General features: G+C 39.3%; 1 protein-coding gene across 1 annotated transcript in view; it reads right to left on the bottom strand.

Annotated features, from left to right (window-relative positions):
• otp (orthopedia homeobox) overlaps positions 1–9,803 on the bottom strand; it is a 56,272-nt gene extending 46,469 nt beyond the window's left edge. Inside the window, exon 1 of the mRNA XM_076527321.1 lies at positions 9,572–9,803. Within this exon, the coding sequence (XP_076383436.1) occupies positions 9,572–9,617 (46 nt within the window). The 5' untranslated portion in view covers positions 9,618–9,803. The remainder of the gene's footprint in view (positions 1–9,571) is intronic.
• Positions 9,804–13,470: the final 3,667 nt, after the last annotated feature.

Below are 13,470 nucleotides of genomic sequence, written 5' to 3'. Positions count from 1 at the left end.
AAAGACAATCTGCTAATTGCTTTCTTCTTCGGATTCGTTAATGAGAAAATCGCTTCCTTTCGCCTTTTATCCAATCACGCTGTTGCGTTTTGTGATCAGTCGACGGCGGATTTTATGCACTTGTGAGAGAAATCAGCAGATGAGATACGGAACAACGGAAACAGTTAAAAATTTTAAATGTATTGTTCAATTTATTAAATTTATTAACAGTGAAAATATGGTATTTTTCGAATTTTGTTTATAGCAATTTAACGATCAGCTATAGCTTTGTTGGGAAGAGCTGTCAACAGATTTAGACAGACGACAATCCGCTGATTGATTCCTTGTTCAGACTTGTTAATGAGAGAATTGCTTTGCTTCGCTTTGTAAGCCCTTACGATACCGACATTCGTCGATCGCTGTGTCCTGAGATATTGAAGTTTTTGATAGCCAGATTTAGATACGTGATAATTGATGTCTTGTTAAGACTCGTTTCTAGCCAAAAGAATTACTAAGCTTCATTTTTCAATTCTTTACAGTCCAGACTCCTAGTGTCGATAATTAATTTTATCATATAGAGAGGAGGCAATTTGCTAACTGATTTATTTCTTGGACGAACAGATCAATCGTGTGCTAATTCGAAATTTTATCAAACTTTTTGCAGCGAAGCTTTCGAAAACCAAACAACCTGTTCCTAGAAGCAAAACTTAGAAACGTGCATAATGCATGGTCGTGTATGAATGCGTAAATGTATCTTGTACATTAACAATTAATACGTTAAGCACACTAATAATTTAATACGTTTGCGTATGGCTCAAAGCTTGTATTAAAAAAAAAAAACGAATAAAAAACCACTGCAGCGTCTATCATGAAAAATTACTGAATATATATTATGTCTCACTCATTGCGAATCAATTAAGCAGGAATGACGTGTAAGACGTTGCGACGACATGTCGTCTCGACTCGTTCACATGAAATCTCGCGTGCGATTAATTGAGTATCGAACGGCCTGTCGAACCGTATCACGAAGTTACACACGATTCGGAACGATAATATAGTAACGGGCGAGAAATTTTATTGGTTACATAAATACCATGGGCCCGGGCAGTTTTGCATCGATATTTTATAATCCAGGTTGTTAATAGTGATTCATTTACAGCCGAGCAGGCCGTCCCGGCTGCATTCAAAATGTTTAATACAGCCCGGCCAGATGCATAATACCCGTTACCAGTCTGGAATTTCAATGGGTGTCGCGGTGTCACGTAAATAGTTACATAATTTCGGGTTACATGCTTCCGGCGAGGCGGTTCTCGCTAAGTTATGCAAATGCCAGTACGAAAATCCGTTTCCGTTTTTATCGGCGGCTGATATTCCGGCTCGCGTGTGCGCGTTAATGCAATTTGTGCATCCGATGAATAACGAGCGGGTACACGACGTGCAAACTGTTCGTTTCGCAAGATCCTTCGCGGATTATTGCGAACGATTACGGGCGACTTTCGTTTTCGATCGGCTGCCAGTCTGGACCATCGTTGTACAGCGACGAGCATAAGTGGGAACGTCTTTGTCTTGTCAAGAATACCATTAACGTATGATAGGATAAATATCAACTTAAATCCTTCAATGGAAAAGTGTTGTTCGTGTGCAGTATTGTAAATATTGCATCGCATTGTCATTTCCTTTAATATTCTGTACACAGTATAAATGAAAATAAAGTGACACGTTCATTAGAATCGGCTTGTAATGATTTTATGCATTTATGACAATAATGGGCAATTAACCAGTTAGCTGTTTATGACGAGCTAACTGTTTAAGAAGGCTATATATGTTGATATTCTTTATATAGTTATACATTTCTTAAAAGAGTTGTATTTAAACAAAATATGAAGAAAGTCAAATATATGCGATTTCATTATAGTGAATTACACGCTTTTCAAAGAGAGTGGCGATAGATAACTGGTTAAAGTACAAAATTAAAAACTTCAGAAGAATTTTAGACCGTGCTTACATTAATTTCAATCTACTGCAACTATATTAGAAAGAGAAAAGGAAATAAATGATTATTTAGCTTTTGGTTTTGTAATTAAGATAAGAAATTAATGTTTTTCACCGAGCAACGAGGATCACGCATTCGCATTGTCCCTGTCACAATCGTCGGTAGTTCACTCTTTTGCTCGTCACTGCACGTCGCGTCGATCGGCTTTCCTCGAATATTCGGTCCGCAGTTTTTCAATAATTAATAGCGTTCGGCGCGAAACTATTTCGAGTTAGACAGACGCTGCCCTCGGAAATACGAAAAGCGTCCGAAAATCTGTACCCTGTGGAAGTCGCAGACGACCCGCAAAAACCGGTCGTAATCGATTGTTGAATATTGAATGAGGCAATTCCGAAATGGAAATAAATTATTTCAAATAATTAATTAGGACGATAGTTATGACTGTCGACAGTTTTTCGTCGATCGTGGAGGACCGTTAGGTGTCCCGACCACCACGCGAGCAGGTTTGCTCAATGGGTACTCCGTATGAATGAACTTTATGACTGGTCTTTATTTCCGTTTTAGTTTTATGACTCCTGATGATTTTATTTCGATTTCGCTCGAAGACCCGGTATTTATGAGCACCCTCGCTCTCGTCCGAAATTCGGTGGGACCCTTTGATCTCTTCGTTCCGTTCTACCTCTCTTTCTCCTCCTTGGGAAAAACAGAAAGATAGAACAGGTACCAGATTTTTCCATCAAATCTACAATAATTTTTTCCTGCAGCAGAACGTCGCGTCTCGGCGACTAAGAGAATAAAGGAACGAAAGAAGTTCAGTTGACACAAAGCGTGGACGTTCGTCGCTGAGACTACCAACTTCATGCGAAAAACAAGTTTCATTCGACTTTCAATGTGTAATGTAATCACCAGTAAAAACATTATTTATTAGTAGAGTGGACGTATCGGTCGTCGTCACACTAAGGATTTATATGAAATCGAACGGAAATATTGTTAAAGTCTTGAATCACATAAGTAGTGTACAAGTTTTAATTGATCATTTAATACCTTCAGTTTTGATATTTAACTTGCAATAAGGTAACAGAATGATGAAAGAATTATTATATTACAAAAATAGTAAAATAACTTTACGTTTATTGTAAGAAAAACGCACAATTCCAGTGCTTCCAGAACTTTGTGGTGCAGATAAAAAGTTTTCTCATTACAGTAAATTCTCTGTAATTGAAGCTCAGATTGTGCACAAAAATGGACAATTTAGGAAGAAAAGATACAATTATTCGTGCCTTGCGGCTCGTTTTTATAGTTGTTGAAAATCAGTAATTATAAAATCCTCTTCCCAAATTGTCCGTTTTTGTGTACAATCTGAGCATCAATTAGGGAGAATTTAGTGTAATTGTTCATATCCACTAGAAACTATATACAGTAGGCCACAAAATTATTCGCTCACCTTTCAAAACGCAATAACTTTTTGAGAACTGAACTAAATGATTTACATTTTTTTTTAGATGACAGAGGTACTAGTCTATTAGACGATGGCTAAAAAGCTTTTTTTTAATTTTGCCATTATTTGGAATGAAAAGAAAAAATTAAAAAAAACCTCATTTTTTAACTTTTTTTATTTGAGCCTATAACGATAATTTAAAAAATGTCTTTTGAAGATCTCGGTAACTTATATGCGTGCTGAAAATTTGATCGAAATCGGTTAAACCAGAGTCGAGATACAGACGTTGAAGGATTTTAAAAACTGCAGATTTCTTATATTTTTGGGTCAAAATTGTGATAAAACTGCGATTTTTGCGATCTTTAATTTGTTGTAACTCGTAACAACGTGAACCGATTTCGATAAAATTTTCAACAGGCATATAAGTTACCGAGATCTACGAGAGATATTTTATAAATTTTCGTTATAGGCTCAGATAAAAAAGTTAAAAATGAGAAATTTTTTTTGCGAATACAAGTAATAGCAAGATTTAAAAGAAAAAGCACTTCAGTCATCGTCTAATAGGCTAGTCCTTCTGTCATCTAAAAAAAAATGCGAGTCATTTAATTCAGTTCTCAAAAAGTTATCGCGTTTTAAAGGGTGAGCGAATAATTTTGTGGCCCACTGTGTTTAGTACCTTAAAGTTCTTTTAATATCTAGAAATTGTAGCCAAGTTAAAATAAGAAAATACGAATAATAATACAAATGGCCAGAATCTGTGCACTGGCCAGAACCGGTACATACATCCTACCACACTGTAGATTCTAAAATTATTGTACTCGAAATAATTTCTTATGAAATGCATTATAGTTCTCTTGTATCATATAAAATTTCTCATTATTATATTAAACAATTGTGATCTACGATCACACAAGCGAGATTTTTACTTCTCGCAGTTTCTTTGAATTGACGACTAAAGATTTGCTTAAAGATTTACAGTCCAACCTTTTATGGACAAAGGTTTTTTAAAGCATTGCAAACAATTCTCTCAGAGGACTGCATCACACATCAAAATCTGAACGCTTTTTGTTGCCCAAATAATGAAACTATACGGTGATAATCGCCCTCGAAGGGTTAATTTGTGATAACTAGCTCGCATAATACAGTAAAGTATCAAATACCGGCGCAGATCTGCGCGAAATTGTCCCGAACGGGTTAATTATTATTCTAGAGTTATTAGCCGAGGTTTAGAAGCGGAGGACGGCGATTGTGTGTATCAGCAACTCTTTTGTTTGCCGGGCGGTGCTTTACCCTTTATTAGCTCCTAGAAAGATTATTTAATCCTATTGCACCTGATCGGATTATCGGATTTTTTAATCGAATTAAAATGATAATACCTAAGGCTGCGCAGAGGGTACGTCGCGCTCGATTATTTCCGTGTCTTCTTTTTTTTCCCGTTTTCGTTTCGTTTCGATGCGATGCGAGACCGTAAAAACTGGTTGCCCGGGGACTGATTCAATATACCGACGACGAAAATCATTTCAATAACGACACCGAGAACCGCCGGCATCGACGCACGCTTAAAAATCTCTTGATTGACAGCCGTCCGGTCGAAAGCGTCTGATTAATAAATTCATAAATCACATTACCAAACCGAAAACGGCGTGACGGCCGCGCTGATGCCGAACGTCGCGATCCCGATCGACGACTCGTTGTCTGAGTTCCATCGACGATGGCACCAAATGCAATTAATCCGAACCGTGAAATTACTTCGTCACCGTCGCAGTCCTGCCGTGAGAATTCTCAAATTCGCAATGCAAATTCATATTTTTTTCACGGACCATTTCCAAAGCAAGACGAAGGAATCAATCTGCATTTAAAAATTGTCGAAAAGTGTTGAAACGTTAATGAAAACTCAAGAAGACAAAATTCGAAAATTCCTAGAACCATGAAATTGCAAAAAAATGAGCGATACATCGCTTTTACAAAAATTAAAACGTAGGTGCAAAATAAAGTTTGTTCGTATAAGGAACTTCGTTCCGGAGGAAATCGAATTTGAAATTCGTCTGATCGCGACGCGCGGCTTCTAATTAACGCGTACGCATTCGACGAACTTTCGCACTCGAATTTCTCGCAAACGTTGGAAAAAACGTTATCGCATACTTTCAGCTCTAATTTTTCATGTGTAATTGTTTCGCGTAGATGAAATAAGCCGCCGCTTGTTCGTCGGGGCCGAAATCATGGACAAAACTCGCGCCGCGATGAGCCCTAGTTGAACGCGTCGCGCGTCCCTCGGTTTCTATCGGTAGCAGCATCCCAACTCTAAATCGTTCCTTAACTTTCCGCCTAATGTAATCAGTGTTGAGGTAATTAAGGTCATCAAACTCGAGAAGCGGTTTCCTTGAGCGGGAGAGAAGCGAACGGGCCGGCCGCGCCGCCACGTGTTATCGGCGGCAAGTTTTTCTGTTTTACGTGGAACCAAACTTTTTCCCTTTTCTTCGCGGAGTATCCGATTCTCTTTGGTCTCCGACCGCCTCCGGATACCTGGATACACGTAAATCTCGAAGAATTTTAATAAGAAGGGGTACCAACGTCGAACTTTCGCGGCGTTTCAACAATCGAACGCTTCTGCACTCGTTTTCAAACTTTCGGCTCCTTTGAACTTATTATGCAGCGATCTAAGTGAACGTGTTTTTGCTGGTCTATCTTTTAATTTATAGTGTTTACTTAGTTATTTATTTATAAATGATTAGAATATATTCTCATTTGATTTCGGCATTTAACAATAGAGACACCAGAAAGATGAATTACGGTGCAGTAATTCGATAGGGTTGCAATTCTTGTTATACGATCCGAGTAAAGAAAAGTTAACTTATATAGTAAAGGTTTAAACGTAAGAATAAAGCATATTACTGTTACAAAAATGGAGCTGGGGACAACTTATTAAGTCATTAAAGACTTTAAAAAGAATTCAGAGTACTTCAGGCCTAAGACGCACATCACAGACGAATAGTTATGGTTCTAATTTAATTTATGCGATAAATGAAAAACCTTTGAATGTTTATGGGACGTGTGCCATACAATTATGGTAGCGTATTTTACGGTTGAGAATTGTGTATGACATGATAACGCAATACAGTAAGCACCAACTGCCTTGTTTCGCGTGTTTCTGTTAAAAGGGTGTATTAAAAAATTCAATATGCGTGGTTGCAGAATCTTGAATATGCATAATTAATGGTTTGCAAATAAATATAATGCGTACTGCTTATTACACAATAATATTAATTATCGCTAAGCTTTCTATACGAAGCTTATAGAAATTTAATGCACATAATAAAGAAGTACGACGTGAAATTAAAAATATATTAATAAATAAACTGTACATCTTTGTGCAAATTATATAATTGTGTATAATAATTGTATAAAATCAGAACAAAAGTGAATTTACAGTAAAACTGCGTTAGAAATATCGTTGATTTTTGTTAACGATTTCTAATATAAATAAGCAACGACGAAGTTGATTGTTTTTAATTTGAACTAAAATAATTGAATCGGAGCTAGGACAGAATGTTCCGAACTTTTCGACCGTAACAAATGGTGCCGCGAATGATTCATACGAGAGTAAAATGATGTAAAAGTGAGCTTAAAATATGTATCGTATAATGGTGGGTAATAAATGAAATCGTGCGAATTATGCGCATTTGTTATCTGGGTGAACAGCGATTTGCAGGATCTGGTTCATTTTGCTGTTGTATATTTTACGAGGGGGTATAAGCGAAGCGCATGCTAACGATTAGTGTTAAAATAGAATGCGGAAGACATATTTCGAGCAGTTTCCGCCGGTCTACCACCAACTAAATTTCGCGTAACCATCATGAATCGCTTTAGAAAGTAATGAAAAAAATTAGGGAAATATAAACGTGCTGCTGCATGTTATTCTCTCTGCGAAAGTAATTGTTAAGCGCCGAAGTTAATTACGTCCTAATCTACGAGAAGCGATTCGAAAGCACGGTTCAACGCAGCGCCGACGGTCGAAGGCTTGATTCGCGTGCGATTGTAAATCTTTATAATAGATAAAAATAATTGCTGAAATCAGTAATTTACCGTCGTTTGATGTCTGTCAATGTCACGTCTCAACGTGTTACATAACAAGGCTATACCATATCACGAACAAAACTGTTCGATAGCAAATTATGAGTGAAAATTAAAATCTTAAAACTGGAGACACAGAATCTTTATGTTGCAGCGTAAATCATCGCGAAGTAATTGGTCAAGGTTTTAAGAGTCCACTAATTAGCATGTAATGTTTCTTACCATGGACAAGTTTTGCGTACAACTCGTACAATGTAAATAATCTATTCTTTTTAAGCGGGATCATATTCTAATTTGTGCCAGATCTTAATTTGATTGGAAGTCGGCAAGTCATTTGACCTGTAGATTCTAGGCCTTCAATAAAAAATACCTCAAACAAATTTTATTTCAAAATTAAATGGGTATTCGAGGAAGCTTCTTGACTTGTTAGTTCACTAACTAGGACACGAGTTATCTAAATTGTAAACAAATTCTGCGGTTTAATGTTTGAATAGCGGAGACCATGGTACGCCGTCGCTTAGGAAGAGCCACCCACACTCGTAGACATTTAACAACCTTGGACGATAAAAAAATTCAAACCAGCACAAATCCTGTCGACAATGTTATAAATCGAACAGTTACCGAAGAGGTTTCTCTCGCTTTCCATTTCGTCGAAGAACGGACCAACGATCGTTCTTATTCGGGAGGGAAACACTTACGCCAGAAAAACGACCAGTCGGATCAATGGTAGCCAGCTAAATATTGCACAAAAATAGCGGAGAAAGAATAATGACACGGAAAAGCTGCAAAATCTGGCATCAATCTTTCGCATCCAACTCCACGGGTCAGCAATAAAAAACCATCTATCGTTCTTCCACTCTTCACAGTTCATATCCCATTCGAAATTGTTTCACAAAAAAAAAAAAACTAGACTACTGTTAAGAGTCAGAAACAATCCACCAATAATTTAACGACATGTCTGTTATTGCAGTCAATGCGGTGATACAAAAGGGTAACTTCTGTATGTTATTATTACCTTAGTGAATAATTATGATAATAATTAAAAATTAAACAATATTTGACTAGAAGGTTGCTCAAAGTAAAGACAGAATTATTTCTTTACATTTCATTAATTTAGAAACTTATTCTATCGTGTGCAATTCTCTCATTCACAACAAGTTCCCAGATCTTCTAAATAGAAAAGGAATCCACGCAGAAACTCTTAATGAATCTTCAGCATTTTACTCACTTCGACCGCTCTCAATATTAATAATTAACTACTTATAAACCAGTTCTAAACGTTAAAATAAAAAGTTAATACTAGCTGCAAAACAATCCTGTAGATTGCTCATTCGACCGTTTGTCTTTTGTGCCCAATGGAAAACATGGTAGTTTTCAGAATCCAGAACCGTTTACTTAGCGTCAAAAGAACGTACGAATGTAGGAGAAAAGGGACACTCGCGTTATACAAATCTTTCACAACTGCTTACGCAAACGCGATGAGGGAACGTGAAAAGTTCGAGGCCACAACCGAACCTATGGAACTGTCAAAAGATACTCGACGTATTTGAAGGGTTAGGATACTGATTTCTGGTTCGATCGCTAGTTTGGACCTTTGAAAATGAGGTACAAAAGATCCGTGCTTTTATTACAAGCTGCTATCAGACTGTATTTGCATGTAACAGTATTTTCTTCGAAAGGACATGTTCCAGTATGGTGCACACAGTTTCTCGAGCTCTACTTATCCAATCGGTTACAAAGAGCGGTATCTTTGCTACAAGAATCATTTCGACATCGACGATGAATTTTTAGAAAACCTTACGCTGATTTTCACAAAACATAAATAGTAAATAGCACGATCTTCTTCGAAAGTTGGCGCAAGTATTACATACAGTCTGCAACGTATTCCAAATTTTCCTTTCAAATTGCACATACCTTAATCCGAAAGCAACGCGCTTATCCAAACGCGCCGTTCGTCTTTCACAGTTTAAATTAGATCCAATCAAAGTACCAAAACTCGCATCAATGGACTGTTTACATTTCCCGTGGCTTTCGTCTCGTAACGGTCTACTTATGGGCTGTTTTACAGTCTGTCAGCTGCGGCTACTTACCAGTGATACCATGAACGAAGCCGCCGGCGGAGATGTTGTTGAGCATGCCGGTCCCGGGGAGCGTAACCCCGCCACAAAAAATCGCGGAGCCGGAAACCCGCGTGTCACCGCGAAACGTCACCTTCGAAATAAGCGCCGTGAACCGTGAGTAACACAAGGGGGATGTTGCGATTTAGCGCGACAATGCAGTAGAACTTCGAGACGCAACCGAGAAACGGCCCGTGCCACAGCAAGGCAAACAGCGGACTGCCTGGCTGCCATATCTGAGCTCCCCCACCTTCGTCGAATCGGCGGCGGTGGCCCTCGCTCTCTCTGTTCACCACGAGCCATCCTCCTACGCGCCTCTTCTTTCATTCCGTGGCTCCCGCTAGGCCGGTCTCGCTCCTGCCATCGGTTTGTGGGCGTGATATTAAATCGCTGCTACGCTTCGGACTCGCCGCCAAAGCCAGGGCCGTATCTAGCCCCGAGCTAGCGCCGAGCACGGCACGCGGAGACAGAAGCGCGACAATAGCTACTTTGCCTATCGGAAAATCAAATTTTCCTCTCGAGTCTCTTGATCGCTAAACTTAGGCCGGAGAAACGCGGAAGCTGAAGCGAAGACTGCAGCTAGAAAAAAGATCGCATTAAGTTAAAATCGTGGGATTTGGATCGGTTGCAAAATGTTGTAGTTCCTAAAATGCATTCGGGGATGGCATCGTAGTCCCTGACGAAGTTTGTAACATTGGACGAGGCGGATTGGTGAAATCGGCCGACTTCCGGTAGCGTTTTGCGAGGCAGATTACGCGACTGTGGAGGCGAGAGAGAGAGAGAGAGAGAGAGAGAGAGAGAGAGAGAGAGAGAGAGTGAGAGGGGGGAGAGAGCAGGATGGCGAAAGACGAACAGAAGGAAGAAGACGGAGAGAAGAATAAGAAGCGCGTGGCTCGGGCTCGCCGCCCGCGACGATAGGGATGAAAGCCGAAGAGAGACAGCTGCGTAGAAAGAAATCGAGAAGCGGTAGTGGAAGCGGAGTCTCTGCTCGCAGACTACGGTGGTTGGCGGGGCTGTCCATATCCCGAGGTAAACTCTATCCAGGTTACTGTAGTTTAGCTGTCTCTGTTTTGCGGTAGGCGGTAACCGCCGCGGGCGCAGCTCCAATGAGCGAGTAGCCCGCCCTCTGGATGCCCCACTAGCTTACCCCCTGCCGGAGATTTATTGAAATTTTATTTTTATGGCCGGTGAGCACGGCGTCCGGTTGATGCAGGGGGCGGCTGGGGTGGCGAGGGGACGAAGAACAGGAGAGGATTCCTTCTCCTTTCCGCCAAGCTTTTTTCCCGCGTTTCCAGCGTCCTCGTTCCTCTTCCGTCGGCCACCCTCCGTGCCAGCCTCGCGCCCTTGTTGCTCCGGCGAGGCAACGGTGCCGCGTAGCCTGCCCGCTTTATTCGCTGCGTCCTTTTAATTCAATAGCTACCCCTTTTTATAAAGTGCCAGTCCGGAAGACGGAAGTCGGCCGCGTCAACGACCAAGACGAGTCCGCGAACATATCGGGGCCCAGGTATTGACGCGCGTTATTATATCCTACCGTCCTTACTATACCATCCTGCCGGCGACGAGTCGTCGCTCGGGGGTAGTATAATGCGCCCGTTCAACCGGGATATTTATCGCGACGATTGGGAATTACGGTCCCGCTGGACTACGGAACTGGGTGAAACGCGTCACGTTCACAGGATTTTCGGAAACCTCCCACACCGTTCCTCGAGAGTCTACGTCACCGTTATTACTCCTGGTCTCTTCGTACTCGCGCCGCCGAATCTACCGCTAAATATTTTAAGGGGATAAGATCAATTTTTCGATACGTTAAAACGAGGTTTGCAAGGTACTTCGATACAGAGTACAGTAATTTCTCCATAATTCCCGCTCAGATTGCGTATAAAAATGGACAATTTGGGAAGAGGAGATACGATTATTAGTCACCGATTGTCAATAATTATAAAAACGAGCCGAATAATTATATCTCCTCTTCCCAAATTGTCCATTTTTATACGCAATCTGAGCGCGAATTAATTAATCGTAATATTTTCATTTAGCTCTCCGAAAATAATCGTTTTTAATAATTGTACGATTAGGAACAATTTAGATCGTTGAAAATTTTTCATGAATTTTTATTAAATACTAACGTCGATCATAACTAGACTGCAGAATTTTGTTAGACTTTAGTCAAAATGAAAATTTCATTGATATTATGCGAAATATTTAAGTCACAGTAGAATATTTTATAATGGCATTTATAATGGTATCTTTATGTACGATTTAAATCTGACATTTAATCGGTGCATTTTGAGACAGGTTCGTTGTCTGATACTAACCTGTTCCTATGGCGTCCCTAAAGTCTTTTCCAACTCGATCACATTCTTATCATTCTTATCTTATTCAATGTACAGTGTTTGTCCTTTCCCTTCATTTTTTAGACGTATATTTGGAAATTATGGAAAAATTAATTTAATAACTTAGAATTCAATACTTACCCTAAAACTAAGAGTTTCTTGTCGAATAGTCCGTATCGATTATTCTCACGAGTCACGGGGATGCCCCGATCGATTAACGCATCTTAAACTTTCGCGTGATAATTAAATAAAGTTGATTGTGTGTTACAATTACAATATTACTGTGAGAACTATCGTACCGCGAACATAAATCGCACGGTGGAATCGTGGCTTTGAAAAGGTGAACTTTTTGGAAAATCGTGCTCCGCTCCTTGCTCGAGAAAGTGGAGACCTCGGGGAGACGACACGCACACGTGCCAAGAAGCCATATTGCTCGGGGGAGCGGATGTCAAAGAAATTTAATAAACACGGCAGAAACGCTTCGTCAGTTCGACATTCCTGCATTAATATGAAAATAATTTATAACGTAGAGTTAATATCGGAGACGTTGCGCTTTGAGAGAGCGTCTTCGACGCTTTACTCATCGGACGAAACGAAGAACAAGAAAGTGCCTATTAGAATATTCATCTTCCAGTTCAGTTCTCAGATCGCATTCGCTGAGAACGTATTTTAATTTTTAACAATTCGACTATGTCGACAGAAGCGTACTCGACTCTCGTATCGTATTGTCATCTTACCAGACGCTTTGAACAATCAAGGTCACTCTTATACAAACTCTCGTTTTCATCAATCGTTTTTTTTTTAAATCAAAGAAAATATAATATAACATTTTTTATTCTTACTGCCAATGACATTATTAATGTTATTATTAATAACGTAATAAACTTTTAGTAATATGCGCATTTCTTTGCATTTTACAAACTCAAAAATGTTATAAATTCATAATGATCCACAGTTCACTCGTAATTCATTTATTCCAAAATTAATGTTTTCATTTGATACAAACTGCAGTAAAAATACATTAATGACTTAAACAGACTAAAAAATGATTTATCTTCTATGATATAATTTTCTGAAAACCATCAAAATTGGATTATAAACATTTTCCATATTGTTCGTAACAGAGATTTTTAAGTGGTCTATTTTAGTGTGACTTTTTTTCGTGTCATACTTTCTAAACTTCTTTTATAATCTTTACATAGCGATAAATTGTAATATCTATTTCAATTGGTTCAAATATTTACAATTCGGTTGTACCTCTAAAAATATCGCGCCTTTCTGCACGTCTATGTAAAAAATGTATTTCACTTCCTTTTTGAAGTAACATCATTTGGAATCGCCTAGTCGGATTCGAGCCTGCTAACGATGCGATCCTGTTGTGTCTTGATGGCTCTATCCTGTTGTTAGTTATCGGTACCAGGTACACGTGTTAGGCATAGTAGTTCTTTGAGGCAGTCGCGTAACGATAATTGAACGGTAATAAAGTTTTGTCGGCGCAGTAACAGCATCCGCCGGTCCGCGAATGATAAAAACTGCAAA

Source organism: Megalopta genalis, chromosome 19 (assembly GCF_051020955.1).
Source record: "Megalopta genalis isolate 19385.01 chromosome 19, iyMegGena1_principal, whole genome shotgun sequence".
In the NCBI taxonomy this organism is placed as follows: domain Eukaryota; kingdom Metazoa; phylum Arthropoda; class Insecta; order Hymenoptera; family Halictidae; genus Megalopta; species Megalopta genalis.
The sequence above is the reverse complement of the archived record's forward strand: the minus strand, read 5'-3'. Positions and strand labels throughout refer to the sequence as shown.